Source organism: Balaenoptera acutorostrata, chromosome X (genome assembly GCF_949987535.1).
Source record: "Balaenoptera acutorostrata chromosome X, mBalAcu1.1, whole genome shotgun sequence".
Classification (NCBI taxonomy): Eukaryota; Metazoa; Chordata; class Mammalia; order Artiodactyla; family Balaenopteridae; genus Balaenoptera; species Balaenoptera acutorostrata.
Window position 1 is genome coordinate 7,324,274 of NC_080085.1, and position 26,715 is coordinate 7,350,988.

Genomic DNA, 26,715 nt, shown 5'->3' on the forward strand with positions numbered 1-26,715 from the left:
TCACCACCCACAGCATCGTGTTGTCAGATCAGTGCCGGGGAAAAGAACTCCGCCATTCACAGAGTGGTCTGACCTCTGTTTTTATTCGTTCGCGTAATGTGTGTTGGAAGCGCTCCAGCCAGGCGGCTGAAGTCATACCCATAGGTCCTGCCCTCGGGGAGCTGGCAGCTGAGGGGGCTGATGGGCACGGACAGGAAAAGCTCTAACAAGTGGTGGCTCTGGCGGAAGGAAGGAGGGCTGGAGCAGAGCTCAGCAGTCAGGCTGTCCTTTGAAGGCTGAGCCAGGTTTGAGACACAGACGTGGACCTAAGTCAGTGGTGCCGGGACCTCCTAAAGAGGCTGGCAGAGCGGATGGGGGAAGGGAGGAAGGGTAGCTCGGGGCTAGAGCGGTGAGTCTCAGACCTGAGCTCGCCTCTGAGTGACCTTGAGGGCTTGTGCAAACACAGCCGTCCGGCCCCAGCCTGTGCCCCAGCGATGCCAGTGCCGCCCGGCCCGGGGAGCAGATCACAGTACCGCGGTGGGCGTGGGCTTCACTCCGTGGCAGCTGGGAGCAGCTGAGGGTGGTGGGGTGAGAGCAGGAGCTGCCAGACCTGAGTTGCAGGGAGACTGGTGTGGTAGGAGGTAGAGGCAGCTCGGGAGAGGGAGGGGCCGGTCAGCATCTATCCTCTAGAGGCTTGACCGGAACAGGAAGGAAGCAGCAGCTCAGGGCAGGCTTCCTTTTGTGTCTGTAGGGCGGTGCTTTTTATGTGTTTGTTTGACTTTCAAAGAATAAAAAGGGTGTTTGCAGTTGTCGCCCTCCTCCAGCCCAGGCACACCCTCAGTATCAGGAGGGCCTGTCCCCGCTGTGGGCCTGTCCCTCGGGGCCTCTGCACAGCCTCCCTCCCTAAGCTCTGGGGGCTCCTTGCCCGGAACTCACCCCTCTCACCCGCAGGACTCACTGGGGAGCATTTGAGGAACTTTGCAGCCTGCGCTTTATCTGGAAGGCCCCTCCCCACTGCCGCCCCCACCTCCCCCCGCCCCCCCCAGCCCCCGTGACACGTGCTTCTAAGATGCCCCAAGCATCACTGTTGGTTTTATTTTCCCCGAGGACTCTTCCCATCGCCAGTGTCGCCTGCAGCCAACACACCCTGTGGTGCCCCCGCCACAGTGTCCCGCCAGGCCCTTCCCGTTGGCCTCCCAGCCTGCAGGCCTGGTACTGTCAGGCCCCCCCCCCCCCCCCCCCGCCGCCCCGCGCTCGTGGGGACCACATGCGGACTGCGTTTATTTTCTGAGGCAGCGCCTGTTGGCTGCAGTTGGAAAGGTTAGGAAAATAACCCGGCGTTCACGTGGTTTGTTTTTTTTTTTTTTTTGAGGGAATTCTGCTCTTTCTCTGAATGAGAAACATTTCATTGAAGCCCTTATTTTAATAATGCCTTTTTAAAAATGAATTTTCTGTATCTAGATCCATCCTTAATTTTCATTGGTATCCTAGCATTTTTTATATTTGTGATCTAAACCCCTTCCTTTCAAAAAAAAAAAAAGACTACCTAGCATATAAAATTATTTTTAAAAATTGAAGTAAATTTAGATTAATTTTGGTGTGCAACTTGTGGGAAAGGTTTCAGAGAACCCTCATTAGGACGAATAATTTGATTTGGAAGCCAGAAAACCCGGTGTTAATAGCAGCATTGCTTTTCAGTATTTATGTGGAAAGAATATTATGCCATATTAAAAATGACATTTTGGAAGAGTGCCCGTGGCCTGGAGGAACGCTCACCCAACCAGGCGGGCTGCAGAGAGAAAGGGCCCCGCCAAGTCTGCACGATGCTCTCAGCTGTCTGAAACGGGGAAAGAAATGCAGAGATGTTACCCACGTTCATCTTCAGATTACGGGGTTGTCCTCCTTTATTGTCTTATTCGCATTTTAATTTTTAAATGTTCCATGTTTTCTACAGTATGCCTTTTCTTTAAGATTTCCGAGCAGCAGTAGCCATTTGGATGAAAAGGATTTCTTCCCTGTACACTGGGGTGCCCGTGGTGGCGACTGTTAGTCTCCCGTGGGTGTGACCTGGATCAGCCCCGTCGCGTTTCCGGAGCTGGCAGGATTGTGCAGCTCCACGCACAGGAGGGGTCAGCACCCGCACCCCGGCCAGGTCACAGCTGTTTCTTCCCTGGCATCGCTGACCACACTGCCTTGCACAGAGGCGTGGCCTTGGACGTCTCTGGGCTGAGCCGTGCCGTCCTTCTTCCTCCCGGAAGGGGCGTCCTGGCTGGTCTCCCCAGCCGAGCTGGCTTGCGTCTGACTGCGTGGCCTGCGGAGGGGGCGTTCCTTTCACACCTCGCCCTTCTGTTCCTGTTTGATGTCTGGCGGGGGGACTGGTCCAGCTGTAGCAGACGTAGCAGACGTCCCGCTCGCCAGGAGAGGAAGGTTCGGGTGTGGTTCGCTGCATACGTGCTGTGTGTGCGTTTCCTTCCGACACGCGTGGCCCCCTGAGGGGGCAGGGCGCTTAACCCCTAACCAGGTACCGCCAGGTACCACGTGGTCCGAGTTCTCCGAGGCCCTCACATCGGGGCATCTTGCCCGGCACAGCCTGTGGCCTGTGCACCCCTCACGGCCCCAGACTTCCAGGGACCCGGGTGGTTTAAAGCCACCTGGAGTGCGTTTATCTTGTGTGGGAAGAAACACCATCGTCTGTTGAAACGAGCGCCTTAAATCGGCCCCTGCCATTTCTGTTCCATCTGGGAACGCTAGGTGGCGCCAGAGCGTCCGGTCCCCAGAGCTTTCCTGCCCAGCGTGGTCACGGGCTTGTGATGGAGGGACCAGCCCTCAGCCACATGTCCTCCTCCTCTCATCAGCAGAATCCAGTTTTAGCCATCAGAGGGGCTGACAAACAGAAACCGCCTGAACCTTCCTCGATCCCCAGATATGTTCACTGTGCTCTAGGAAAGTCCGAGGACCTGACAAGAGCCACATACGTAGGAAAATTTCACTCTTCCCAGGAGCCATGATTCCTCACTTAGAGCTTCTGGGTACCACCCTTTTCACTGCGTTTTCCCTTTGTTTTTTGTTTTTTTTTTAAAGCTCCAATTAGTACCCTAACTGTTGACTATGTCTTCTCAAAGTAGAGGCATATATCTGTGTACAGACATACCTTGCTGTGTTGTGCTTCACTTAATTGTGCTTCACAGATACTGCGTTTTTTTTTTTGTTTTTTTTTTTGTTTTTTACAAATAGAAGGTTGTAGCAACCCTGTGTCAAGTAAGTTTGTTGGTACCATTTTTCCAACAGCACTGGCTCACTTTGTGTCTCACATTTTGGTAATCCTCACACTATTTCAGACTTTTCCACTATCATATTTGTTATGGTGATCTGTGATCAGTGATCTTTGATGTTACTAATATTATTACTAGGGCTCAGATAATAGTGTTTTTCAGCAATAAAGTATTTTAAAATTAAGGTATGTACATTGTGTTTTTTTAGGCATAATGCTATTGCTCACTTGGTAGACTATAGTATAGTGTAAACATAACTTTTATATGCACTGGGAAACCGAAAAGTTCACGTGACTAGCTTTATTACAATATTCACTTTATTGTGGTGGTCTGGAACCCAACCCGAAACATCTCCAAGGTCTGCCTGTATTATCCTTTAAAATAAGAGGAGAAACATTTACTTTTCTCAAAGAGCACGACTGCCCCAGTAAACCAGCTGGTTCCCCACTCATTCCAATTACAGACTTGAAATATGTTACCACAAAGTGTAAGGCGTTTTCTTTTCCAAGCCTCTTTTTCCTTTGCCTGCAGTTTGTCTAGTTTGTTTCCTTCATTAATTACCTGTAAAGGAAGATGAAAGAAGTTACGGATATTATAGCACAGAAAAAGCCATCTGAAAATGAAATTCACGTGGCCAGAACCTTCCTTACAAGGATTTTGAGAAACTTTATGAGGTACAGTTTTGGTTTTACAATCCCTTTACTTCTGTGGTGTGATGAATTCGTCTGTTTTATGCTTTAGCTCGTGGGAAACTATCAAAAGGTCAACACATTCCACATTTTGCCACCCGTGTATTTTTCCTTGTTTCTGAGTCATCAGAAGGTTTATGTTATAAATGCTTTCTGGGTTTTCTTTAATATTCGTTGTTGCATAATATTCTTTAATGTTTTTGCCTGTTGGAAGAATGTTTGATCCCCATCAGGTACTTAGAGGCTCAACTGAACCCTTTCTCCGATCTCGATTGGGCTGTAAAGTGTCCCTGGTGAGGCTAGATCCGTCTTAAATTGCAGGAGGAGGAGGGGCGAGCATGGGCGGTCTGCTCATGCAGCAGCTTTCCCCTGGAGGCCCTGTGATGTTCCTACGGCGGCTGCAGGGATTTCCAACTGGACATGCTTTTTCACACCTGGGCAGGTGTGGTCAGAAACCTAATAAGCCACCCACGGATGGTGGGGACGGTGGAGGGGGGCAGGGAAGGCTCGTGCCACGTTCAGAAGCCCTGGCAGGAATGGACTGGAGCCTGCTGGTCTTAGGGCGTGGTGATTCCCATGACAGGAGCCCTTAGATGACTTTGGACGCTCTGGGAGGCTCAGAGGAATACGTGTCCACCAGTCCCCGTTAACTACAGGATAGCGGTGTTCACTTAGTTAAGTGAGTGAATAAATAAATGCAGTCAAAACTCTGTGGGACCCGGCTCAAGCTTTTCTGCAGCCCAGTGCCTTCTCCTCAAACAGGCTAAGGGCCTGTGCAAAGTTGCACTGACACCGGGCAGACAGAAGATCCTGCTGTGTCTTGGGGATGGGACAGCGGGGGTCGTGGGCAAGATTCATATACTTACTTAGAATAAATTTGGAAGCCTAAGGGCTGGTTCACATTCTGGAGCCTGTGATTCTCACCCGGGGGTGTTCTCCGGTAATGAACCTGTACAAAGAGCGCTGGTGCCCAGATGCAGTGGGAAGCACCGGACAGCGATGCAGTAAATCACACAGGAATCATTTCTGCCTCTCGCTCCTTTCTTGGCCTGAAGTTGTCCTTGGTGTGAAGTCCCTGAGTCATCTGCATCCTTTTTCAGGAGGAATGAGCTGAGCTGGAGGCCGCACTCCTGGCATGTCACCAAGTTCTCCGACAGCCACCCCGAGACATCGGCATCTCCATTCCCCTCTACGAGCTCCTGCCCCTCGTGGCCAGGCCAGCACCACGCCAGGTAGGCACGCCTTTCCCGCCGGGATGGGAAGCTGGTTTCACTTTCTACCACACTCATGACTTCCCTGCCTTGTCGTAATTGTGCATTTCTCACTTTATTTTAGTTTTTGTTGAGGTACAGTTAATTTACGATATTGTTCATTTCCGGTGTACAACATAGTGATGCAAAATTTCTATAGCTTATACTCCATTTAAAGGTATCATAAAGTATTGGCTCCGTTCTCTGTGCTGTACAATATATCCTTGTAGCTTATTTATTTTATAGTTTATACCTCTTCCTCCCCTACCCCTATCTTGCCCCTTCGCCCTTTCCTCTCCCCACTGGGAACCACTAATTTGTTCTCTACGTCTATGAGTCTGCTTCTGTTCTGTTATATCCATTTGTTTATTTTTTTAGATTCCACATATAACTGATATCATACAGTATTTGTCTTTCTCTGTCTGACTTAGTTCATTAAGCATAATACCCCTCTAGGCCCATCCATGTTGATGCAAATGGCAAAATTTCATTCTTTTTTATGGCTGAGCAGTATTCCATTGTGAGTGTGTGTGTGTGTGTATATATATATATATATAATATATACCAATCTTCTTAATCTGTTCATCTGTTTATGGACACTTAGGTTGCTTCCATATCTTGACTCCTTGTAAATTATGCTGCTATGAACATTGGGGTGCATGTATCTTTTCAAGTCAGTGTTCTCATTTTCTTTGGGTATATACCCAGGAGTGGAATTGCTAGATCATATGGTAGTCCTATTTTTAGTTTTTTAAGGAACCTCCATACTGTTTTCTACAGTGGCTGCACCAGTTTACATACCCACCAATAGTGAACAACTGTTCCCTTTTCTCCACGTCCTCACCAACAGTTGTTATTTGTTGTCTTTTTGATGACGGCCACTCTGGCAGGTGTGAGGTGATACCTCATTGTGGGTTTTTTTTTTTTTAATTTGTTTTATTTATTTATTTTTGGCTGCATTGGGACTTTGTTGCTGCGTGCGGGCTTTCTCTAGTTGCGGCGAGTGGGGGGCTACTCTTTGTTGTGGTGTGTGGGCTTCTCATTGAAGTGGCTTCTCATTGTGGAGCATGGGCTCTAGGCACGTGGGCTTCAGTAGTTGTGGCACGCGGGCTCAGTAGTTGTGGCTCACGGGCTCTAGAGCACAGGCTCAGTAGTTGTGGCACGCGAGCTTAGTTGCTCCGTGGCATGTGGGATCTTCCCGGACCAGGGATTGAACCCATGTCCCCTGCATTGGCAGGTGGATTCTCAACCACTGCGCCACCAGGGAAGCCCTCATTGTGGTTTTGATTTGCATTTCTCTGATTAGCGATGTTGAGCACTTTCCATGTGCCATCTATATGTCTCCTTTGGAAAAATGTCTCTTCAGGTCTTCTACACATTTTTAAATCAGGTTTGTTTTTTTAGATATTGAGTTGGATGGGCTGTTTATATATTTTGCATATTAACCCCTCATTGGTCATAACATTTGCAAATATTTTCTCCCATTCAGTAGGTTGTCTTTTCATTTTGTCGATGGTTTCCTTTCCTCTGAAGAAAAAGGCCTTTAATTTTCGGGACTTCCCTGGTGGTGCAGTGGTTAAGAATCTGCCTGCCAATGCAGGGGATAAGGGTTTGAGCCCTGGTCCGGGAAGATCCCACATGCTGTGGAGCAACTAAGCCTGTGTGCCACAACTACTGAGCCTACGCTCTAGAGCCCGCGAGCCACAACTGCTGAAGCCCACGTGCCTAGAGCCCATGCTCCACAACAAGAGAAGCCACCACAATAAGAAGCCCGTGCACCGCAACGAAGAGTAGCCCCCACTCACCACAACTAGAGAAAGCCTGTGCACAGCAATGAAGACCCAACGCAGCCAAAATTAATTAATTAATTAATTTTTTAAAAAGGCCTTTACTTTTAATTAGGTCCCGTTTGTATATTTTTGCTTTTCTTTCCTTTGTCTTAGGAGACAGATCAAAAAAAATATTGCTACAGTTTATATCAAAGAGTGTTCTGCCTATGTTTTCCTCTAGGAGTTTTATGGTTTCTGGTCTTAAATTTAGGTCTTTAATCCATTTTGAGTTTATTTTTGTGTATGGTGTTAGGGAGTGTTCTAATTTCATTCTTTTACATGTAGCTGTCCAGTTTTCCCAGCACCACTTATTGAAGAGGCTGTCTTTTCTCCACTGTATGTTCTTGCCTCCTTTGTTGTGGATTAATTGACTATAAGTGTGTGGGTTTACTTCTGGGCTCTCTATTCTCTTTCATTGTTGTATGTGTCTGTTGTTGTGCCAGTACCATATTGCTTGATGACTGTAGCTTTGTGGTATAGTCTGAAGTCAAGGATTGTGATACGTCCAGCTGTGTTCTTCTTTCTCAAGATTGTTTTGGCTCTTCAGGGTCTTTCATGTTTCCATGCAAATATTAAAATTATTTATTCTTGTTCTGTGAAAAATGCCCTTGGTATTTTGATAGGGATTGCATTGAATCTGTAGATTGCCTTGGGTAGTATGGTCATTTTAACAGTACTCTTCCAGTCCATGAACATGGTATATATTTCCATCTGTGTATGTCATCTTCAGTTTCCTTCATCAGTGTCTTACAGTTTTCTGAGTATAGGTCTTTTACCTCCTTGGTTAGATTTATTCCTAGGTATTTAGTTCTTTTTGATGCAGTGGTAAATGGGATTGTTTCCTTAGTTTCTGTGTCAGATAGTTCATTGTTAGTATGCAACACGTTTCTTTGTATTGATTTTGTATCTTACAACTTGACCAAATTCATTGATGAGCTCTAATAGTTTTTTGGTGGTGTCTTAGGATTTTCTATGTACAGGAAGTCCCCTACATACGAACGAGTTCTGTTCTGAGAGCACGTTTGTAAGTCCAGTTTGTTCGTTAAGTCCAACAAAGTTAGCCTAGGTACCCAATGAACACAGTTGGCTATATAGTACTGTACAGTAAGAGTTTTATAATACTTTTCACACAAATAATGCATAAAAAACAAACACAAAAAATAAAACATTTTTAACCTCATAATACAGTACCTTGAAAAGTACAGTAGTCCAGTACAGTAGCTGGCATGCAGGGGCTGGCATCAAGTGAACAGGCCAGAAGAGTTACTGACTGCAGGAGGGTGGGGAGGTGGGAGATGGTAGAGCTGAAGGATCGTCAGCAATAGGAGGCGGAGGGCAAGCTACACTTTCACTTACTCCTGACGTTGATGGCACAGGTTCTGTTTCCTTGCTGGATTCAATTCTATCTACCCTCTTGAAAAAACAATCCAGTGATGTCTGGGTAGTAGCACTTTTTTTCTCATCATAGATGACACGGTAGCACTGGATTGCATTCTGAACAGCTGCTGCAGCCTTTGTGTACCATTCTGTGTCTGGGTCCTGTGCCTCAAAAACTAACAGTGCCTCCTCAAATAAAGAAAATCCCCTTGCCATTTCCTGCATCGTGAATCTCCTTGGTTCTTCAGCTACTTCTTCTTCCTCTTGTTCCTCTTTGTCCTTTCTCTGGGCCTCCAGTTCTATCAGGTCTTCATTAGTAAGCTCCTCGTGTTACACAGCAAGGAGTTCAATGAAATCATCCTCTTGCAGATCTAGCTTGAGATAAAGATACTGTACTACTGTACTCTGTACAGTACTGTACAGTACACAGAAGCACAGCCACTTGTAGAGGATGCATGCACGTGACAATGTACCAGACACGTGAACTAACTTATGTGATTGGACAGGCAAATGCATGTTCCCGTCTTTGAAAGTTCTCAACTTGAAGGTTCGTACGTAGGGGACTTGCTGTATAGTATCACGTCATCTGCAAGCAGTGACAGTTTGACTTCTTCCTTTCCAGTTTGGATTCCTTTTATTGCTTTTTCTTTGATTGCTGTGGCTAAGACTTGCAAAAGTATGTTGAATGAAAGTGGTGAGAGTGGGCATCCTTGTCTTGTTCCTGATCTTGGAGGAAATGCTTTCAGTTTTTCACTGTTGAGTATGATGTTAGCTGTGGGTTTGTCATAGATGGCCTTTATTATGTTGAGGTACGTCCCCTCTATACCCACTTTGTTGAGAGTTGTTATCATAATGGGTGCTGAATTTTGTCAAAACCTTTTTCTGCATCTCTTGAGATGATCATGTGGTTTTCATCCTTCAGTTTGTTAAGGTGGTGTATCACGTTGGTTGATTTGTAGATATGGAACCATCCTTGCATCCCTGGGATAAATTCCACTTGATCATGGTGTATGATCCTTTTAATATATTTTTTGGATTCAGTTTGCTAATATTTTTTATTTTTTATTTTTATTTGCCTGTCCCCGGTCTTTGCTGTGGCACACGGGATCTTTGTTGCAGCACTCAGGATCTTTAGTTGCAGCATGCGAACTCTTTTTTTTTTTTTTTTTTTAAATTAATTATTTACTTATTTATGGCTGTGTTGGGTCTTCGTTTCTGTGCGAGGGCTTTCTCTAGTTGCGGCAAGCGGGGGCCACTCTTCATCGCGGTGCGCGGGCCTCTCACTATTGCGGCCTCTCTTGTTGCGGAGCACAGGCTCCAGACGCGCAGGCTCAGTAATTGTGGCTCACGGGCCTAGTTGCTCTGCGGCATGTGGGATCTTCCCAGACCAGGGCTCGAACCCGTGTCCCCTGCATTGGCAGGCAGATTCTCAGCCACTGCACCACCAGGGAAGCCCAGTTTGCTAATATTTTGTTGAGGACTTTTCATCTATGGGCATCAGTGGTACTGACCTGTAATTTTATTTTTCTGTGATATCTCTGTCTGGTTTTTGTATCAGGGTGATGCCGGCCCTGTAGAATGAGTTCAGAGCATTCCTTCCTTTGCAATTTTTAGAATAGTTTGAGAAGGAAAGTATTAGTTCACCAGATGAAGCCATCTGGTCCTGGACTTTTGTTTGTTGGGAGTTATTTATTTATTTTTTTTAGATCGAGTTTTCATTACTGGTAATTGGTTTGTTCGTATTTTCTACTTTCTGGTTTGGTCTTGGGAGATTGTACTTTCCTAGAAATTTGTCCATTTCTTCTAGGTTGTGTTTTTGTGGTATCAGTTATAACTTTTTTCATTTCTGATTTTATTGATTTGGGGCCCTCCTTTTTTCTTGATGCGTCTGGCTAAAGATTTATCAATTTTGTTTACCTTTTCGAAGAATCAGCTTTTAGTTTTATTGATCTTTGTTAATGTTTTTTTAGTCTGTATTTCATTTATTTCTGCTCCAATCTTCATGATTTCTTTTCTTCTACTGACTTTGGGCTTTGTTTGTTCTTTTTCTAGTTCCTTTAGGTATAAGGTTAGGTTGTTTGAGTTGTTTGTTTGTTTGTTTCCTGAGGTAAGCTTGTATTGCTCTAAACGTCCCTCTTAGAACTGCTTTTGCTGTGTCCCATAGATTTTGGATTGTTCTGTTTTAAATAGCGTCTTTCTTGACCTCAGAATGGTGTTCTTTTTCTGATGAGAAAAGGCCGTGGACACACCATTACTGGTAGGACTCTAAATTTTTTCACTGAGTAGGCAGGTGTATAATGCTTGAAAGCAAAAAATAAAACACCACGAGAAAGGACAAGCAAGTGTGCTTCCTCATTTATGTTCTCCAGCTGGTAAATCAGGAGCCTGGAGCCTTCCCTTTCTGGCTGAACCCCTTTGGGCCAGCCGAGTGGGATGGCTGTCCACAGCCACCACATTACTTATTGCTGGGCAGGCTTTTTGGCCAAAGCTCCCCAGGAAATTCTGTTAAACACCAGCACTCTCTCCCCAACCCCCAGGCTGCTGTGTGGAGGTACAGGGGAAACCAGGGGGCTTCACAGCCCGTGTGCCAGGCCTGGTGGTTTCTTGGTGACTGTGAGACAGAGGACGTTAGAATGGTGAGCTGGGGGAAGGGGGGGCGCTGCTCAACCTGGCTTCTCTGGAGCCCACATTTTGGGGTCAGAAGGGCTAATGCAAGGCAAACATGGGACCACACCGTGGGGGTATTTGGCTTGGAGTTGCTCCTCCTGGTCGCATGGAGCTGACCAGTCGCCTGAGGTTAGTGGCCAGTGTCCTCACTGGTTTGTTAGAAGGAGGATGGTAACAGCAGTAGTGTGGCTGTGGGGTGGGTACACAGGTGCATGTGTGAGTGTGTATGTGTACCTCTGTGTGTGTGTGTGTATCTGGGTATGTGTGTGTATCTCTGCGTGTGCGCCTGTTTGTGGTATGCATGACTGTGTGCGTGTGTATGCGTGTGTGTTTGGAGCTAACATAACCATTTCAAAATCAGGTTTTGGCTGTTAGTAAATACTGGTCTGCTGTGAAGGAAATAGGTCTTAAATACAGTATTACCTGTTTCAAGCCGTAAGAGATTATAATAGTTGAAGTCCAGGGTATTTTTGAAAAACCAGATTCTCCATCCGTGTGGTAAAACTTAAGTAAAAAGTGGGCCTTATATTTCATTAAGCGCATTTGGCGGTTTCTTGATTAAAGAAACACATACGCCCTGTGGAAGAAGTGCTTAGCTTTGTTGTATCTGCTTGGACTTGGGATCTCCTGGGAAAACCCACTCAGGAATACTGGTGGGAGGACGGAGAAGAGCTTGCCCCATTTCTGCGAAGGGTACGTGGTCTGTCCTCTGAAGACGTGGCGTGGAATGGTCATTGCCTCCCTCATATGCCTTAGCTAGCTCCCACTTTTGTGTCCTTGTCCGGGTCACACTTTCTCTTTCTCATCCTGGTTCTCCTCGAACCTCAAGCAGCCAGTTTGTTTCCTGAAGGGTGAATGTTCCAGCTTTGTTGAGCTTTAATGAAAGCACTTAACATGCCTGAATAAATAGTTTCATTATTGAGAACTTCAAGTGTGCAGTAGCACTATGTCTATAAAAAAGTACATACGTTAGTCTTAAGATACTTTATTGCTAAAAAATGCTAATCATCATCTGAGCTTTCATTAAATCACAGGCATACCTCATTTCAAAACGAGGTATGCCTGTCATTTAATATCTGGGTTTGGAAAAGTCATGTTATCTCTGAACTTGCCTTTCTAAGTTGAAGATCATTGTCTTTTGATGGCTTTCTTTGTGTTAGCAGTCCATAGTATGAATCATTTCCTGCACTCAACCAGGGGTCCACAAAATCATCTTGCAAGGGGCCAGATAGGATTGATATCTCAGGTTGGGGGGCCAGTGTCTGTGGCAGCTGCTCAGCTCTGCCCTTGGGAACAAAGCACACAGCCGTGACCGAGTTCCTGTCAAACTCTAGTTATGAGCACTGAAATCTGAATTTCATATCCTTTTCACGCATCAGGAGGTACTCTTTTGATTCCGTGCCCCGCCCCGCCCCCATTAAAAAAATCTAAAAGCCGTTCTCAGCTCATGGGCTGCGGTTTGCTATCTGCGATACTTAACCAGTGGTTGAGGATAAAGGTGTTCACAGGGGCTTTGCCTGCTGCTGCCTGCTCTGGACGTGGTCCAGCCTGTGGGTGTAGAGCTGAGAGATATACTGCAGCGTGGAAGGTTTTCTGTTTGGGGGCAGGCATCCTGTGGGTAGGACTCGGTCCTTTCAGCCTGCCCTCGGAAAACTGCTCTTTGAAACGGGAGAACTTAGATGTACCGCGCCCAGGGATCTCGCTCCAGGAAGAGTGGCTGCTCTCTGCCCAGGGCCAGCCGCTCCTACCTGCATTGTCTCGTCTTGCCCTTTGCTGCAACTTGACTCTAAAGCACCCTGTTGCCTGTGGTTCTCGTTTCCTAGCTCCTCCTCCCAGGACCTGTCGAGCGGCGTGTGGGAGCAGACAAATCTGCAGCGCACCTCTGAGCACTTCAGCTCCCTGGGGAGCGTGGACAGCCTGGGCCAGCCTGCCCGGTCCTCCCCCTCCGGGCGCCTCTCGGCCGCCAGGTCCAACAGCAGCATCGACCACCTGGGCGGCCCGAACACGCGCGACTCCGCTTACGGCTCCTTCTCCACCAGCTCCAGCACGCCCGACCACACCCTGCCCAAGGCGGATGCGTCCTCTGCCGAGAACATTCTCTACAAAGTGGGCCTTTGGGAGGCCTCGGCCGGAGGCAGCGACCGGCAGGGCCTGGCTGCCGGCGACCCTCAGTGTGTGGACGAGAGGCTCGGGTGTGTCCCCCCCAGGGTCCCCTGTGACAGCAGCAGGAGCCCCAGGCCCGAGGACAGTCCTGAGCCCAAGCTAGCTGCTTCCGGGAGGTCCAGTTTTGGGCCAGTCTGGTATGTTCCCGATAAGAAAAAGGCCTCTTCGTCCCCTCCTCCTCCCCCTCCTCCTCTCCGCAGCGACAGCTTTGCTGCCACCAAGAGCCACGAGAAGACCCAGGGCCCTCCGTTCTCCGAGGCGGCCACCACGCAGTGCCCTCCGGGCCTGACCCGCGCTCAGTCCCACAGCGACTGGAGACCGGAAGTGGCCGATCAGCCGCAGAGACCAGCGCGCCTGGGCGACGGGAGGAGGGCGGGGAGCTCGGGCTGTGCGCCGGCTGTGCCGCTGGACTGCGGGGGGCCGCCCTGCGACGGCGGGGCCAGGGCCCTCCAGGGGGCCCCCGGCCGGCTCCAGGCCTCCCTGTCCAGCACGGACGTGCGCTGCCCGCAGCCTCCGCCCGCGTGCCAGCACCCGCGCCATTCCAGCGACGAGAGCCCCTTCTTTCTCGAGGGGCCCGGTGCCGCCACGTGGCTCAGGGAGCAGCCGCCTGCCGAGCGCTTGCCGGGTGACAGCCCCGCTCCGGCGGGGCGGCCCAGCGCTGGCGACCGCAAGGGGGACTGCGGCGCCCAGAGCCGCTACTACTGCGTGACCTCCAGGCGCGGCCCGCAGGGGGGCGCCCCGGCCGCGCAGCCCCGCTGCCACCCGCCCCGGCTCGAGGGGCCCCCGGGCGCCCGGCCAAGGGGCAGGGTGGCGCCGGCGGACAGGGAGGCCGGGGGCCACTGCGAGGGCGCCGAGGAACCGCCCGGGGCCGGCCTCGTGGAAACAGCTGGTGTGAAGAGGGGCGCGGGCGGCTTCGCGTGGGCCCACGGGGGCGGCGAGATCTGCCCCCTGCAGACGCCCATGCTGCACTCGCTGACCCAGGAAGGGGCGCGCCGGCCCGAGGCCGGCCACGAGGGCGCCCCGGAGAGGCCGCCGCCCGAGGCCCCGGCGGGCAAACCCTTGCGGAGGAGCGACCGCTTCGCCACCACCCTGAGGAACGAGATCCAGCTGCGGCGAGCCAGGCTGCAGAAGAGCCGGAGCACGGCAACCCTGGCCGGCGCCGCGGAGGAGGAGGAGGAGGAGGCCGAGGCAGAGGCGCGCGGCTGGGGGGTGCAGCCGGCAGGGGGCGCCCCGGAAGCCGCCTTCTCCAGCACCTACAAGGACCACCTGAAGGAGGCGCAGGCCCGCGTCCTGAGGGCCACGTCGTTTAGGCGCCGCGACCTGGAGCCCAGTCCGTCGGACCCCGACACCCTCCCTCGCGTCTGGGAGGCGGCCCCGGCCAGGCTGCCCTCGAGCGCCGGCGGCGCGCTGCACGCCCCGCGCATCGCAGGCCGGAGGCGCTTCACGGCCGAGCAGAAACTGAAGTCCTACTCCGAGCCCGAGAAGATGAACGCGGTGGGGCTCGCGGGGGATGACCGCCCGCGCCAGCGCCCCGCACCTCCCGACGAGGCCGCGCGCACCTTTGCCGACAGGTGGAAGTTTTTTGAGGAAACCAGCAAGCCCGTAGGCCAGCGGCCAGGGCTGAGGCCGGCACCCTGTGGGTTCCCCAAGGAGAAGCCAGAGAGGCCTTGGACAGCGGGCCCCGGAAAGGAGGGAAAGGTGGGGAGATCAGACCCGCCTCAGAGGCTGGGAACCTTTGCAGAGTATCAAGCCTCGTGGAGGGAACAGAGGAAAGCCCCGGAAGCCAGGAGTTCTGGGAGGTACCACTCGGCAGATGACATCCTGGATGTGGGTCTGGACCAACACGAGAGGCCGCGGTACATCCACGGAAGGTCCCGGTCGTCGCCCTCGACCGACCTCTACAAGCAGGTAAGCATCCTGCGGGGAGGCAGGACAGAGCCACCCCAGTCCCATCTTAAGGCACGTATAGGACAGCCCCGGAATATCATGGCCTATTGCCGTTGTGACTTGCGTCCAGCTGTCTGAGCGTTTCCGTGCACCAGCTTTTCTAGTATCAGCTCCTGTGACTTGTGTCCAGCTGTCTGAGCGTTTCCGTGCACCAGCTTTTCTAGTGTCGGCACCTGGGGACACAGTCGATACACTCATGACAGTTGCGAGTGCCCTGTTTTCACGCACATCTCGAGTTCCCAGCCTCATCGTCAACTCTCGCTGAAGCGGTCTTTCCCTTTGATTAGCTTGCCCTTAATACAAAGGGAAGAAATTGGGGGAAATGATAGAAAATGGCAAGCTCTCCTCTGAAATTACAAGGGGTGTTTTATAGCAAGGCTTAAGACAACACATGATAGATAGTTTTCAAACACTGATGTCACTTGATGTTGTTAGTATTCTTCTTAATCCTTTTTTTTGGTCAAATATTTTTAAAGATTGTTCTGGGGCAAATGTAATTGAAAATGCAGTGCGTTAAACTATTTCACTTTTTTTTAAAGTAGGAGTTTTGATGGTGAAAAGTGATGGGAAGCTTTCTAAAAAGCTACATATTTGTATCCATACTTCAAAGTCCATAGTCAGTCTTCCTCTCCCACTCTCTCTGCTTTTTCTCCCCCTTCCATCTGCATTTGTACGTTTCAAAGAAAAGATTTCCTGCAGCATCAGATGGAGGTTCTTTTAAGAAGAACCAGTCATCGGTTTGTTACACAATAATGAACGTCCGCATGTGAAGAGACGTGCAGGTTTCTGTGTGGCCCCCTGGTGCAGAAAGGCCTGCAAACACCGCGACCGTGTGCCCATGCCCCGTGCAGTGTGACCTCTGAGAATTCCATGCTTGCTCGGTCAAGCAACGAGGCTCCCAGACTCCAGGTCCCGGGGCTTGAGGTTTCACTGCAGGGAGCCGTGACCAGCTGGGTTTGATTTGATTAGGGTTTTGGGGCCAGTGTGTCACACAGGTTTATGACCCTCACGTAGGAGTTCTGCTTCCTGCCCAGAGCCAAAGGGGACGCACGGTCTTGTTGAGTCATTTCGATGAGACGCTCTGGAGAGCCGGGCTCGTGGGTCCCGTGGCTGGCTGACGGCAGGCGGTGTCACTGCCTTCGTGGTGCGGGCTCACAGGGCGAACCCACAATGAAGGGTTCGTGATCACAGAGGTCTCGGAGGCGGCAGCTTGATGACCGGGTGTCTCGTTGTGCCACCCTTGGCAGGAAGCGTCTGTGGAAGCGCGACGGCAAACAGAGGACCCCGGTGAGCGCAGAGAACTCTCTTCCTCAGTCCAGGCCGAGGAGGGATGCCCCACCCCAAGGTAGGAGGCTCTTGGACTTGGGGTTACTAAGAAGGCGTCTTGGGGTGGGCTGCATTATGGTGGGTGAGTGCTAGGTTAAAAGTGCTTGGGTGTCTGGTTTCCGCCAGACCTGAAGTGACCACTAAGCGGGTTCAATTTCCAGCGTCCCCAGGACCAAGCCCTCAGCCCTACACCACTGCCGGCGGGAGAAGCATCCCCAGGGCGGGGGCCCTCTGAACGCCATCGTGGCATTTTTGGTTCTTAAAACAGCTGCTGTGTTTTCCGTACAGTAAAGTTCTTTATGTTCACAGAACGAGAAACCCAGGGTAGTGGGCTTGAATGACGTGCTTTATCCAGAACGGCCAACTGAAGGGAATGCTTTAACGTCAAGGGCGCAGCTGGGTTGCTGGGTCTGGAAATCCAAATTGTCTGGAAGGATTGTTAGTCAAAGGACTAGGGCAAGCCTTTCTCAATTGGCCTTATTTAATGACTTAATTTTGAGCTTTAAAATAGAAATCAAGTCGGTTGGCTCCCCAAGAGGGGATCAGAGCATCTGAAAGAACGGAATGGCAGCAGTATTACACTGTCATGTGCCCTGATTCTCAAGTGTGTCCAGTGTCACTGCAGTGAGGGTGAAATTTAGGTGAAATACATACTGTCCTCTGGACCCTCATCCGTGAGGAGGGTAGGAGAGGGAAGTGTAGGTCACTGCAGGAACTGGGGTGTGACCTTATTTTAAAAGGACTGATGGAAGAATGGAAGCAAATTTGTACACAGTAGGGTCGCTGAGTGCATATTTTTCTGTTCCTTGAGGATCTCTGGGAGTTGGCGTGCTACTCAAATTAAACACCAACCTCAAAATTGAAGATTCTGTCCCAGAGATGACCAATTTAAATGCTTGCTTTTGAGAGCCTTACATAACGGGGTTTTATTTCATTTGGCTGCAAGCTGAGTGCTGCTAGCCCTGAACAAGAGTGTCGGTGGCTCTGAGGGAGCAGGCGTGGTGGTCTGTGTGTGCGTATGTAGGATGTGGTGGCAGTTGCTTACCAGCCTGCACGGCCAAGACCAGAAACCCCTGGCTGAGAGAGGAAGGTCCGTGAATGATACACGTACAGAGTTGAGCTGTGTTTGAGCGGCACAGTTAGAGCTTTATGGCTTTGGATTGCGAGCAGGTCACGTGCCAAGTGCCAGCTGTCATCTTTATCAAAGCCACTTCCGGGCCCTGCTGCAGTCATGAGAGTGCGTGCAGTGCTGCAGTGCCGTGCTGCAGTGCCGTGCAGTGCCGTGCAGTGCGGCGCAGTGCGGCGAGGTTTGGGCTTGGGCTCGGGCTTCGCTCCTGCACGGAGGCCTCGGGCATTTACCCTGCAGAGAGACATGCATGTGCTGGCTGGAGTTCAGCTCTCCTGCTGTGGAGAGTCATAACAAATGGCTTGTAACGTACATACGGGGGTGTGTGTGTGTGTGTGTGTGTGTGTGTGTGTGTGTGTGTGTGTGTGTGTGTGTGTTGTAACGGTATTGTCAGCAGCGAAAGGGTCAAGAGGAACGGGAGGGACCACATGCTGCCCGCTTCACAGCTGTGTCTTCTGGCAGGCTGCGTAACCACTCTGAAGGAACGAGTTCCAGAAGCTTTCTGGTTTTGAGCTACAAACCCAGCAATTTTCAGAGTCATTATGTGTGCTTTTAAAGAGTGGTGAGACTCAGTGAAACCCTAGATTAGGGATGTCGAAGAGGCGTTTTTTTGAGAAAATGTTTATCTTCTGAAGTATCCACGAGAGAGAGTGCCCTTGAAACATTAAATTGGAGAACAAAAGAAATGAAAATGCAGGCAAGGGACTGTCCTTTGCTCACCAAAACCAAATCTATAATGCAAAGATTTAAAGATGCCCGGTGTTTTACATAAATTAATGTAACATATCTGTGTAAAGAAATCGAATTGCTGATCTGTTAACTGGAACGTGATAATGAACACTGGCTTTTGTTGTGTTTGTTGGGATGCCAGAAGAGCATCAAGAGAACAATTGAATTGAGAACATTTTTGTGAGGTTCAGGATTCTGTGTTCTAGATAAAGTAGGACAAAGGTTCTGCCCCAAAGGGCCTCCCAGTGGAGGAGGGAAGGAGAGACACCAACACTCGGCACTGAAGCGGTGACGCGTAATTATCATCTCTGTGGAAAGTTACGGGATGGTTCCCAATCTTGGAGGGACGAGGGTGAGGCGACTTCTGCCTGGGGGTTATGGGCAGGACAGGTGGTGTTTGAGCAGGACCCAGGCCCTCGGGAGAAGATCTCGCAGTGTTTGCTTGCCTCCAACTGTGTTCTCATGTGAGCGGCCTTCTCACCCATCATGTTTCCAGAGCCAGCGCCCACTGTTTTTGGAGGTTTTGCACCAGATCTCCAAGCTCAGGTGTCCTGACTAACGGCAGTCTGCTCCCTGCCCCAGTGTCGCGGGGACCTTGGAAGCTCGGTGTAGCAGTTTGCTTGGGCTGCCATAACAAACTGCCAGGGTCTGGGCGGCATCAGCAACAGACATTTATTTTCTCACAGCTCCGGAGGCCCGAGTCTAAGCTCCAGGTGTTGGCAGGGTTGGTTTCTCCCAGGGCCTCTCTCTGTGTCTTGCAGGCGGCCGCCTTCTCCCTGTGTCCTCACCTGGTCTTCCCTCCGTGTGTGTCTCTGTCCTGATCTCATCTTAGAAGGACACCAGCCAGATTGGATTAGGGTCCACCCCCATGCCCTCATTTTGCCTTAATCACCTCTTGAAGGAGCTTCATTCCATCACCTTCTGAAGTCCTGGGGGGTTAGGACTTAAGGGTATGAAGGGGGGAGCAGAGTTAGCTCATAATGATAGGAGGAATGTCTCTGTTTCTCTCTAATGCCTTTAACCTGTTCTGTCTGCTGCGTCCGCTCTCTCAGGAAGTGTTGTTTCATCGTTGTACAGACAAGGTCACACCTGATGTCCTAGCATTTACAATAAAGGAGCTGCCATCCTAACGAGCAGCTGGTGAAGAGGGGAAACAGCGAAGCCTCTTTGGAGGGCTGTTGCCGGCGTGGAGTTGCACATACCTTCTGGTGGCTAATTCCCTTTCTAAGAGTGACCTTCTGAGCGGACGCCCAGCGCACTGTAAACGGCGTGTGGGGACCAGGGGTTCCGGTGCCCCCTCTGCCGCTTCTCATGGAGCTGCCCCCTCGCTGGCTGCTCTCTCCCTGCCTGGACGGCCGGTAGCGCCCCTGGCAGACCCTGGGCAGAGTGGAGGTGGGGCTCTGTGCTCCTTCTGGACCGTGGGGAATAGTGCTTCCATGTTGGCACGACCTGCCTGCTGAAATTGCATTGACGATTTTAGCGTACATGACAGTACGTGAAGCGGGCTTTCCTTGTCCGTTAGAGGGAAGTCATCCACATCTCAGATTTGGTACGCGGACTTGCTGGCCAGTGTCATGTTTTAAGCCTTGTAAGAAAGCTAAGTTTTACCACATTGGGTTCGTGCTCCTCACACGTGAGAGTCTTCTAGAGGACTGCGTCTGGGGGTTCTGCAGACAGGTCTTGTAGGAGAAGAGCCAGGGCAGCTGTGGCCGCTGGCAGGTTCCCGTTCCCCGGCCTCCTCCCGGCCATTTCTGCCCCCATAGGAGCTGCTGCCAGCGGGCTGGCTCTGACCTGCACGCTTGTATTTTGTTGGGACAGATGGGAGAGGAGGGGCGGGGGGAGAATAAGAATAAATCCTAAATCCCACTAAGAGCCGGAAGGTGGAGTCTGTATGAAACCAAGGTCTTTAATTTCATGTGAAATTCATCAACAAGCTAAGCCCACCTGAGGGTCACCTTCCTGTACGTTTGCCCCGAGAGGTGATTTGCGGTACAGAGCTTGATGCCAAGACTGATTTCCATTTACTCCACAGGCTGCTTGTGAGTAGGTTTCAGAGTGAGAGAGAGCGTTGCCCGTCCGAGCTGCACCCCTCATTTGTTGCTTTGGGGAAGACGTTTACTTCTCCTGGTCCTTCAGTTAGCTAAGGGGCAGTTGAAGCTTTCCATTCCGAACTGCTGTGCTGGGTAATTAGGAAGCCCACGCTGGCATGATCACAAGGTGAAACTCAAGCTCGGAAGTTTTCTGGGGTGGAGCCTGACATCGGCACAGCTTCCTTTCGGGCAGTGCACTGTCTCCCGTGCCCAGAGCCCTTGCTCAGACACAAACCTCCATCCTCCCAGAGATGAAGAGCAGCGGCTGTCGGAAGACCCTGGGCCCGGGCTCCAGTGGTGTGTTTTTACGTCTCGGTCTGTAACTACAGTTTCCCCTTGTGTTTATACCCGTGTGGCTTCAGGAAAAGCAGAGTCAGGACAAGGCACAGCAGATTTGTTTACGTGGTGGTTTGGTCTCGTGACTTGACGTTATTCTGAAGGACGCGTTGTTAGGCAGTGGTTTGAGGGTTCCAGGGCTTGGGGCCCCGGAGCAGAAAGTGAGGCCAGGGAACCAGGTCCACGGAGCAGTGGGGTGTGGGCAGAGACCGTGCCGAAATGTTAACCCCTGCGGCGCTGAGGGACAGCAGTGGAGACGGGACCCAGGCATCCGAGTTCCGGACGCGGCGGGGAAGCGGTCCTCCCCAGACCCGACTTGTGAAGGCAGCTTCTGCCCTCTGAGAGGGTTCTGACACACGTCGGCCAATTGCCCCGGTGGCTGATTGCCCCGGTGGCTGCATGCGAGGGTTCTGACACACGTCGGCCGGTTGCCCCGGTGGCTGATTGCCCCGGTGGCTGCACGCGAGTCCTTTGTTGGGGGCGGGGGTGGGGGAGGGAAAAGCCAAGAGTCCACGGCCCCTCTTCTTGGATGGAGAGACTTCCACAGCTGTTTGACAGGACCCTCTGCTCTTCTGTCCTCTGGTGTCCTTTCTTCTCAGTTGACTCCTGTCTTCAAAGCTCAAACCCTTGGGGCTTCCCTGGTGGTGCAGTGGTTAAGAATCTCTACCTGCCAAGGCAGGGGACACAGGTTTGATCCCTGGTCTGGGAAGATCCCACATGCCGCAGAGCTACTAAGCTCGCGAGCCACAACTACTGAAGCCCGTGCGCCCTAGAGCCCACACGCCGCAACTACCGAGCCCTTGCTCTAGAGCCCTCGAGTCACAACTACTGAGCCCGCGTGCCGCAACTGCTGAAGCCCACGCACCTAGAGTTATGCTCTGCAACAAGAGAAGCCACTGCATTGAGAAGCCCGCGCACCACAACGTAGAGTAGACCCTGCTCGCCAAAACTAGAGAAAGCCCATGCGTAGCAACGAAGACCCAATGCAGCCAAAAAAAAAAAAAAAGCTCAAACCCTTGTCAGTTGCCCTTGGTTGAACTTGCACGTACAGGTACGCTTTGGTGTTTTTGCCTTTCTCCAGAAACCCACAAGAACACACTGACACTCGTCATCTGCTTTTGATCCTTCCACCCGTGCTTCCTTGCTCGACGCCATGTTTTAAGTCAGCGTACCATGTCAGGGCTGGGATGGCCTGGGAGGCGGCCATGTGGGTTTAAACACGCCTTACGTAGTTAATGCTCTTCACGGTGGCAGAGGTGTCGGCAACGTCTCCTCTGACTGCTTTTGAGACGATCCTTGCTGCCTTTCAGTTCTTCTAGACTCTTCTGGTTCATTGTCTCATTAAAGTGCCTTCCTCTTGGCTCAAGAACCGAATTGTCGGGACTTCCCTGGTGGTCCAGCGGTTAAGAATCCGCCTCCCAACGCAGGGGACACAGGTTTGATCCCTGGTCGGGGAACTAAGATCCCACGTGCCGTGGGGCAACTAAGCCTGAGCAAAAGAACCGAATTGTCAAGGGCCAGGTCTCTGATTCCTGTTTCTTCTAATGGGACCGAGTGTGGCACCCTACTTAATCCTCATGTAGTCGACTTTTATACCGTTAATGGGTGAAGTCCCACGTCTTAATCCAGGTTGTGTGGTGAATCCGTGTTGGGAACATGAGCACGTCTCATCCGTGAACTGTGAACACCGACTTGTGGTTCCTCCCCTGTGGAAGGTACGGCCTGTGAGAGGCACCGTAGCATTCTTGCAGGCTGGTAACGAGATCGAGCTTCGTTGCAGAAGTGGACGTGGCAAAGCCACGTTAGGATGAAAACTTGCTTCACAGAGATGATCGAGGGCATCCCTGATGACTGGGAGGGTTGTGGTTGAGTCCACGTATCCTTCTCACACCTGCCTCTCCCCAGGGCTTCTTGAGCAATGTTCGGGAACTTTGGAGACCAGGCACCAGACGCAGGCTTTTCTCTCTTGGGCAAGGACGAGGCAGCTTAACTGCAGCAGGTTTCTCCTGTGTTCCTTCCTGTCTGTGTTGGCATTTTGTATTAGAACTCTGAAATCATTGTCTGGAGAAGACCAGTGGGCAGTGAGTCTCGGGCCCACCGAGGTCAGGCTCCCTGACGAGATGGCTTCGAGGACCGGACATCTGTCCAGTTTCACCTCCCGTACCTTGGGACTCACAGGCTTTGTAGGTGTCTGTATGTTGGGTCACGTTGGCTGCTGTTTGTGAGGTTCCTGTAAATGACTTGCTTTAATTTTTAAGTTACTCTAAAGAACTTATGCTGCTGTATTTAAAATGGATAACCAGCAAGGGCCTACTGTGTAAAACAGGGAACTCTGCTCAATATTATGTAACAACCTAAATGGGAACACAATTTGGAAAAGGAGTAGATACATGTCTATGTATAACTTAATCACTGGGCTGTACACCTGAAACTAATGCAACATTGTTATTCAACTAGACTCCAACATAAAATAAAAGTTTAAAAACATAAAATAAAAAATAAGTAACTTACGCTTTTTTTGAAATGGGGCTGAAAAGATTTTATTTATTTTATAATTGTGGTGGGATCCACATAATGTAAAGTTAACCATTTGAGTGTATATGATTTAGTAACAGTACATTCAGAGCATTAGGCATCCATCACCACCGTCTAGTTCCAGAAGATTTTCATCACCCCAAAAGGAGACCTTGTACCCCTTGAGTGGTCACTCCTAAAGTGGGTTTATTTTTTTTCTTCCCCCCCCTCCTCCCCTTTCCACTTCGCATTTTCCTTTTTTAAAAATTTTGTAATTTTATTTTTGGCTGTGTGGGTCTTTGTTGCTGCGTGCAGGCTTTCTCTAGTTGCAGAGAGCTGGGGGCTACTCTTTGTTGTGGAGCACGGGCTCTAGGTATGTGGGCTTCAGTAGTTGTGGCATGCAGGCTCAGTAGTTGTGGCTCGCGGGCTCTAGAACGCAGGCTCAGTAGTTGTGGTGCACAGGCTTAGCTGCTCCGCGGCATGTGGGATCTTCCCGGACCAGGGCTCGAACCCGTGTCCCCTGCATCGGCAGGTGGGTTCTTAACCACTGTGCCACCAGGGAAGTCCCAGTGAAGTGGGTTTATTTTTGAGGTTCAGTTTGAAGTGACGCCCTCTCTAGAGTTAGACCGCATCTTATACGCGGCTGCCATCAGTCAGAGGTGAGGTGGACCCTTGGCTGTCAGAGTTGATTTCCTCGTATTCGGTGTGTTAAGTGGTGGTGAGACACCTGCAGCTAGTCCCAGAAATCAGTTTTCTCATAAACTTTCTGAAGGTCCACACATTGAAAATAAAAAAGAATGGTTCTGCGATTTGCCTCTTAAGCAGCGTAAGATGCATTAAAATATTTCCGAGTGGACGTGGAACGTGTGCGAAACCGAGGAGTGGGTGGATCCCCTCGGCCCCCCAGGCGGCACCTGCTCTCCCCTGGCACTGCGGAGGTCGCGCCACCTCCACCAGCAGCTGGCGTCAGGACGGCAGGTGAAGGAGGAAGACAGCGGCGCGGGCAGTGAGAGGGCCCTAACCGGCAAAGTGCACGGACTTGAGGTTTTCTCAGAGGTAGCACTTGGAGCACATGGGTTCCTGGAACACGTGCCTGTTCTCCTTTCGAGTTGAATCTTTTGTGTCTTTATTTCCGTGTGAATCTTAACGTTCTCACCAGGATATTCTAGATGGTGTGCACGGTCGTGCCTTGTGTGGGGGGGAGCCCCACTGTCAGAGGTAATGAGGTTGCTGTCCCGTGCAGGGAGGAGAGAATGAGTCCGGGCTCACACGTGAACCCAGCTCTCCCGCCGAGACGAGGGACAAGTCATCAGGGTGCCGTGCCAGCAGAGCTCCGGGTCGTGTCTGTCCGGAGACGAGTGATGCGTCCTTCCGTGGCATCTGGGGACCCAGGGTAGCTGAACCCACGAGAAGTGGGGTGTCCGGAGCCACGAGAGGAAGGGTTCATTCCCAACAAAGCCATTAAAGTCACGTTGGCTTCATAGTTCTTCTCCCACGTCACTTGCAAATCTGTTGTGTGTTTTATAGTCTAAGAGCTATAAAAATAAGGAAAATATATTTAGACACATTTAACAATATAAGAAGAAGCCATGCGTTGCGTGATTCTGTGCGTGTATGCTGCCCAGAACAGGTAGATCCGTAGAGACAGAAGGGGAATGGGTGGCTGACAGGAATGAAGGCCCGCGCGAATGGCAGTCACTGCCAGCGGGTGTGGAGTTCTTCGCGGGTGAGGGAAACGCTTTGGAATTAGATAGTGGTGACGGACGCACCACTCTGTGAATTTACTGAAAGCTACCAAATCATACGCTTCCAAAGGGTGAATTTTAGGGTATGCGAACCTCATCTCAATTTTTAAAATCTGGTCGGTGCTGAGAATCCCCAAGAAGAAAAGTTTTTAATATTTAAAACGAGGCCGCGCGTTACTCAAGCCTGAGAGTCGCGGCTCTAGCTCAGAGTTCGCGAAGGATCGGATGGTAAGTACTTTTGGCTTTAAGGAGCTCAGTGTTCCTGCTGTGCTGACATCTCTGCCCTTGTAGCCCGGGGGCAACCGGGGACACTCCATAAAGAGGTGGGTGTGGCCGTGCTCCCATAAAACCCGACAGAGAAGGTTTGCCAGCCCTGGGATTTGGCCAAGGGATGTAAGAGATTGGTCTTCAGTGAGTGTGCTTCCTGGACGGGGAGGTGAGGCCTGCGTGGTCGACCGTCTGGATGTTTCCAGAGAGGCTTCTTGCGTGATTCTCTGCAACATGATGTCCATTTCTGTCGCCATCTTCATTTTACTGGCCTCTCTGGCTTGGTTAACTTCGCTGTGTCCCGTTCACAGCACGAGCGTGTGGGGGAGCGAAGGATGCTGTAAGCACGGGCTCCTTGGTGATACTCTGACTTGGAGTGTTGGCGTCCTTGGACTGTAAGAGCTCAGTGCAGGTGACGTGACTTGGGGAAGAGTTGAGGCTTCACCAGGCTTGCCCCAGCGGCTGTGAGGAGGAGTTCTTTTGGCATTTCAGTGTGCCAGGGTACTTATCATGTTCTGTTCCCTTCTTATTTGTGTACTTTCTCAAGGACATGAATGTACTGTATCAAGTAAAGGCACATTTGTATTCAGCTTTTTACAAGTATTTACGATGTGGAGTCTTAATGGCATTAACACAGCGTAGGCTTTGAGCATCTTATACGCCCTGATAATTACGCCTTGTTCTAGGAAACATGGATATGTGAAAACCCAGTGATAAACCTTAATATTATAAAAGTGCTTCCCCTTCACAAATTGTTCATAGAGGGTCTCCTTTAAAAATGGATTCCTAGAACAAAAGCAGCACCCAGATCCTGATTTCTAATACGCTTCTCCATGAGAAGGACGCAGGGCTCCTTGGAGGAACGGCTGACGCTAGGGCTGGGGCAGGGTGTGTGCAAAACGAGTATGGAGTGTCTTGTGCCCTAAAAGTAAGGAAGTATTCAAGCAAACACAAAAAACAAAAAACCCTGCAACAATGAGGCTATGCCAGGGGGACACAGGGGTCCACTTAGAGTTACGTATCACCAGAGCTGCAATGAAATAAAGTCGTGCAGGATTATAACCCAGCATATATAAAGTATCCCTGAATCCATACTGATAGACGTAAATGAGTGGGTATATTAATAAGTGGGGGAGAAGAGACAAATCTGTGCAGAAAAATTCCAGATCTCTGTAGATCCTCTGCCCTCAAGGGGGTGGAGCAGAGCCCTTCACTCCTGTAACATGGGCTCCATATGGTAAGCTCCTTCCACAGAGGGCAGGGTGAAAAGGTGGGGTGCAAGTCATGTGACCGAGGAGAAGCTGGTGCACGCTGTACCTGACCCTACCGGCTGATCGGCAGACCGTGGTGTTGATAGCGTGGTCCTTGGTATTGTATGGTAAGCAGGGCATTCACCTCTTGTGGTCTCC

At 50.7% G+C, this 26,715-nt stretch overlaps 1 protein-coding gene across 5 annotated transcripts in view; it reads left to right on the plus strand.

The window, feature by feature from the left end:
• SHROOM2 (shroom family member 2) overlaps window positions 1-26,715 on the plus strand; it is a 139,592-nt gene that overhangs the window by 72,098 nt on the left and 40,779 nt on the right. For 2 of the 5 annotated variants that reach the window (XM_057538031.1, XM_057538032.1), the window contains exons 3-5: window positions 5,041-5,172; window positions 12,887-15,134; window positions 16,421-16,518. The exons of 1 other annotated variant lie outside the window; for it this stretch is intronic. In XM_057538031.1, coding sequence (XP_057394014.1) covers window positions 5,041-5,172; window positions 12,887-15,134; window positions 16,421-16,518 — 2,478 coding nt within the window. Of the gene's footprint in view, window positions 1-5,040; window positions 5,173-12,886; window positions 15,135-16,420; window positions 16,519-20,737; window positions 20,760-26,715 lie in introns of those variants that run through there. 2 more of the 5 variants (XM_057538033.1, XM_057538035.1) reach the window with 2 other exon arrangements.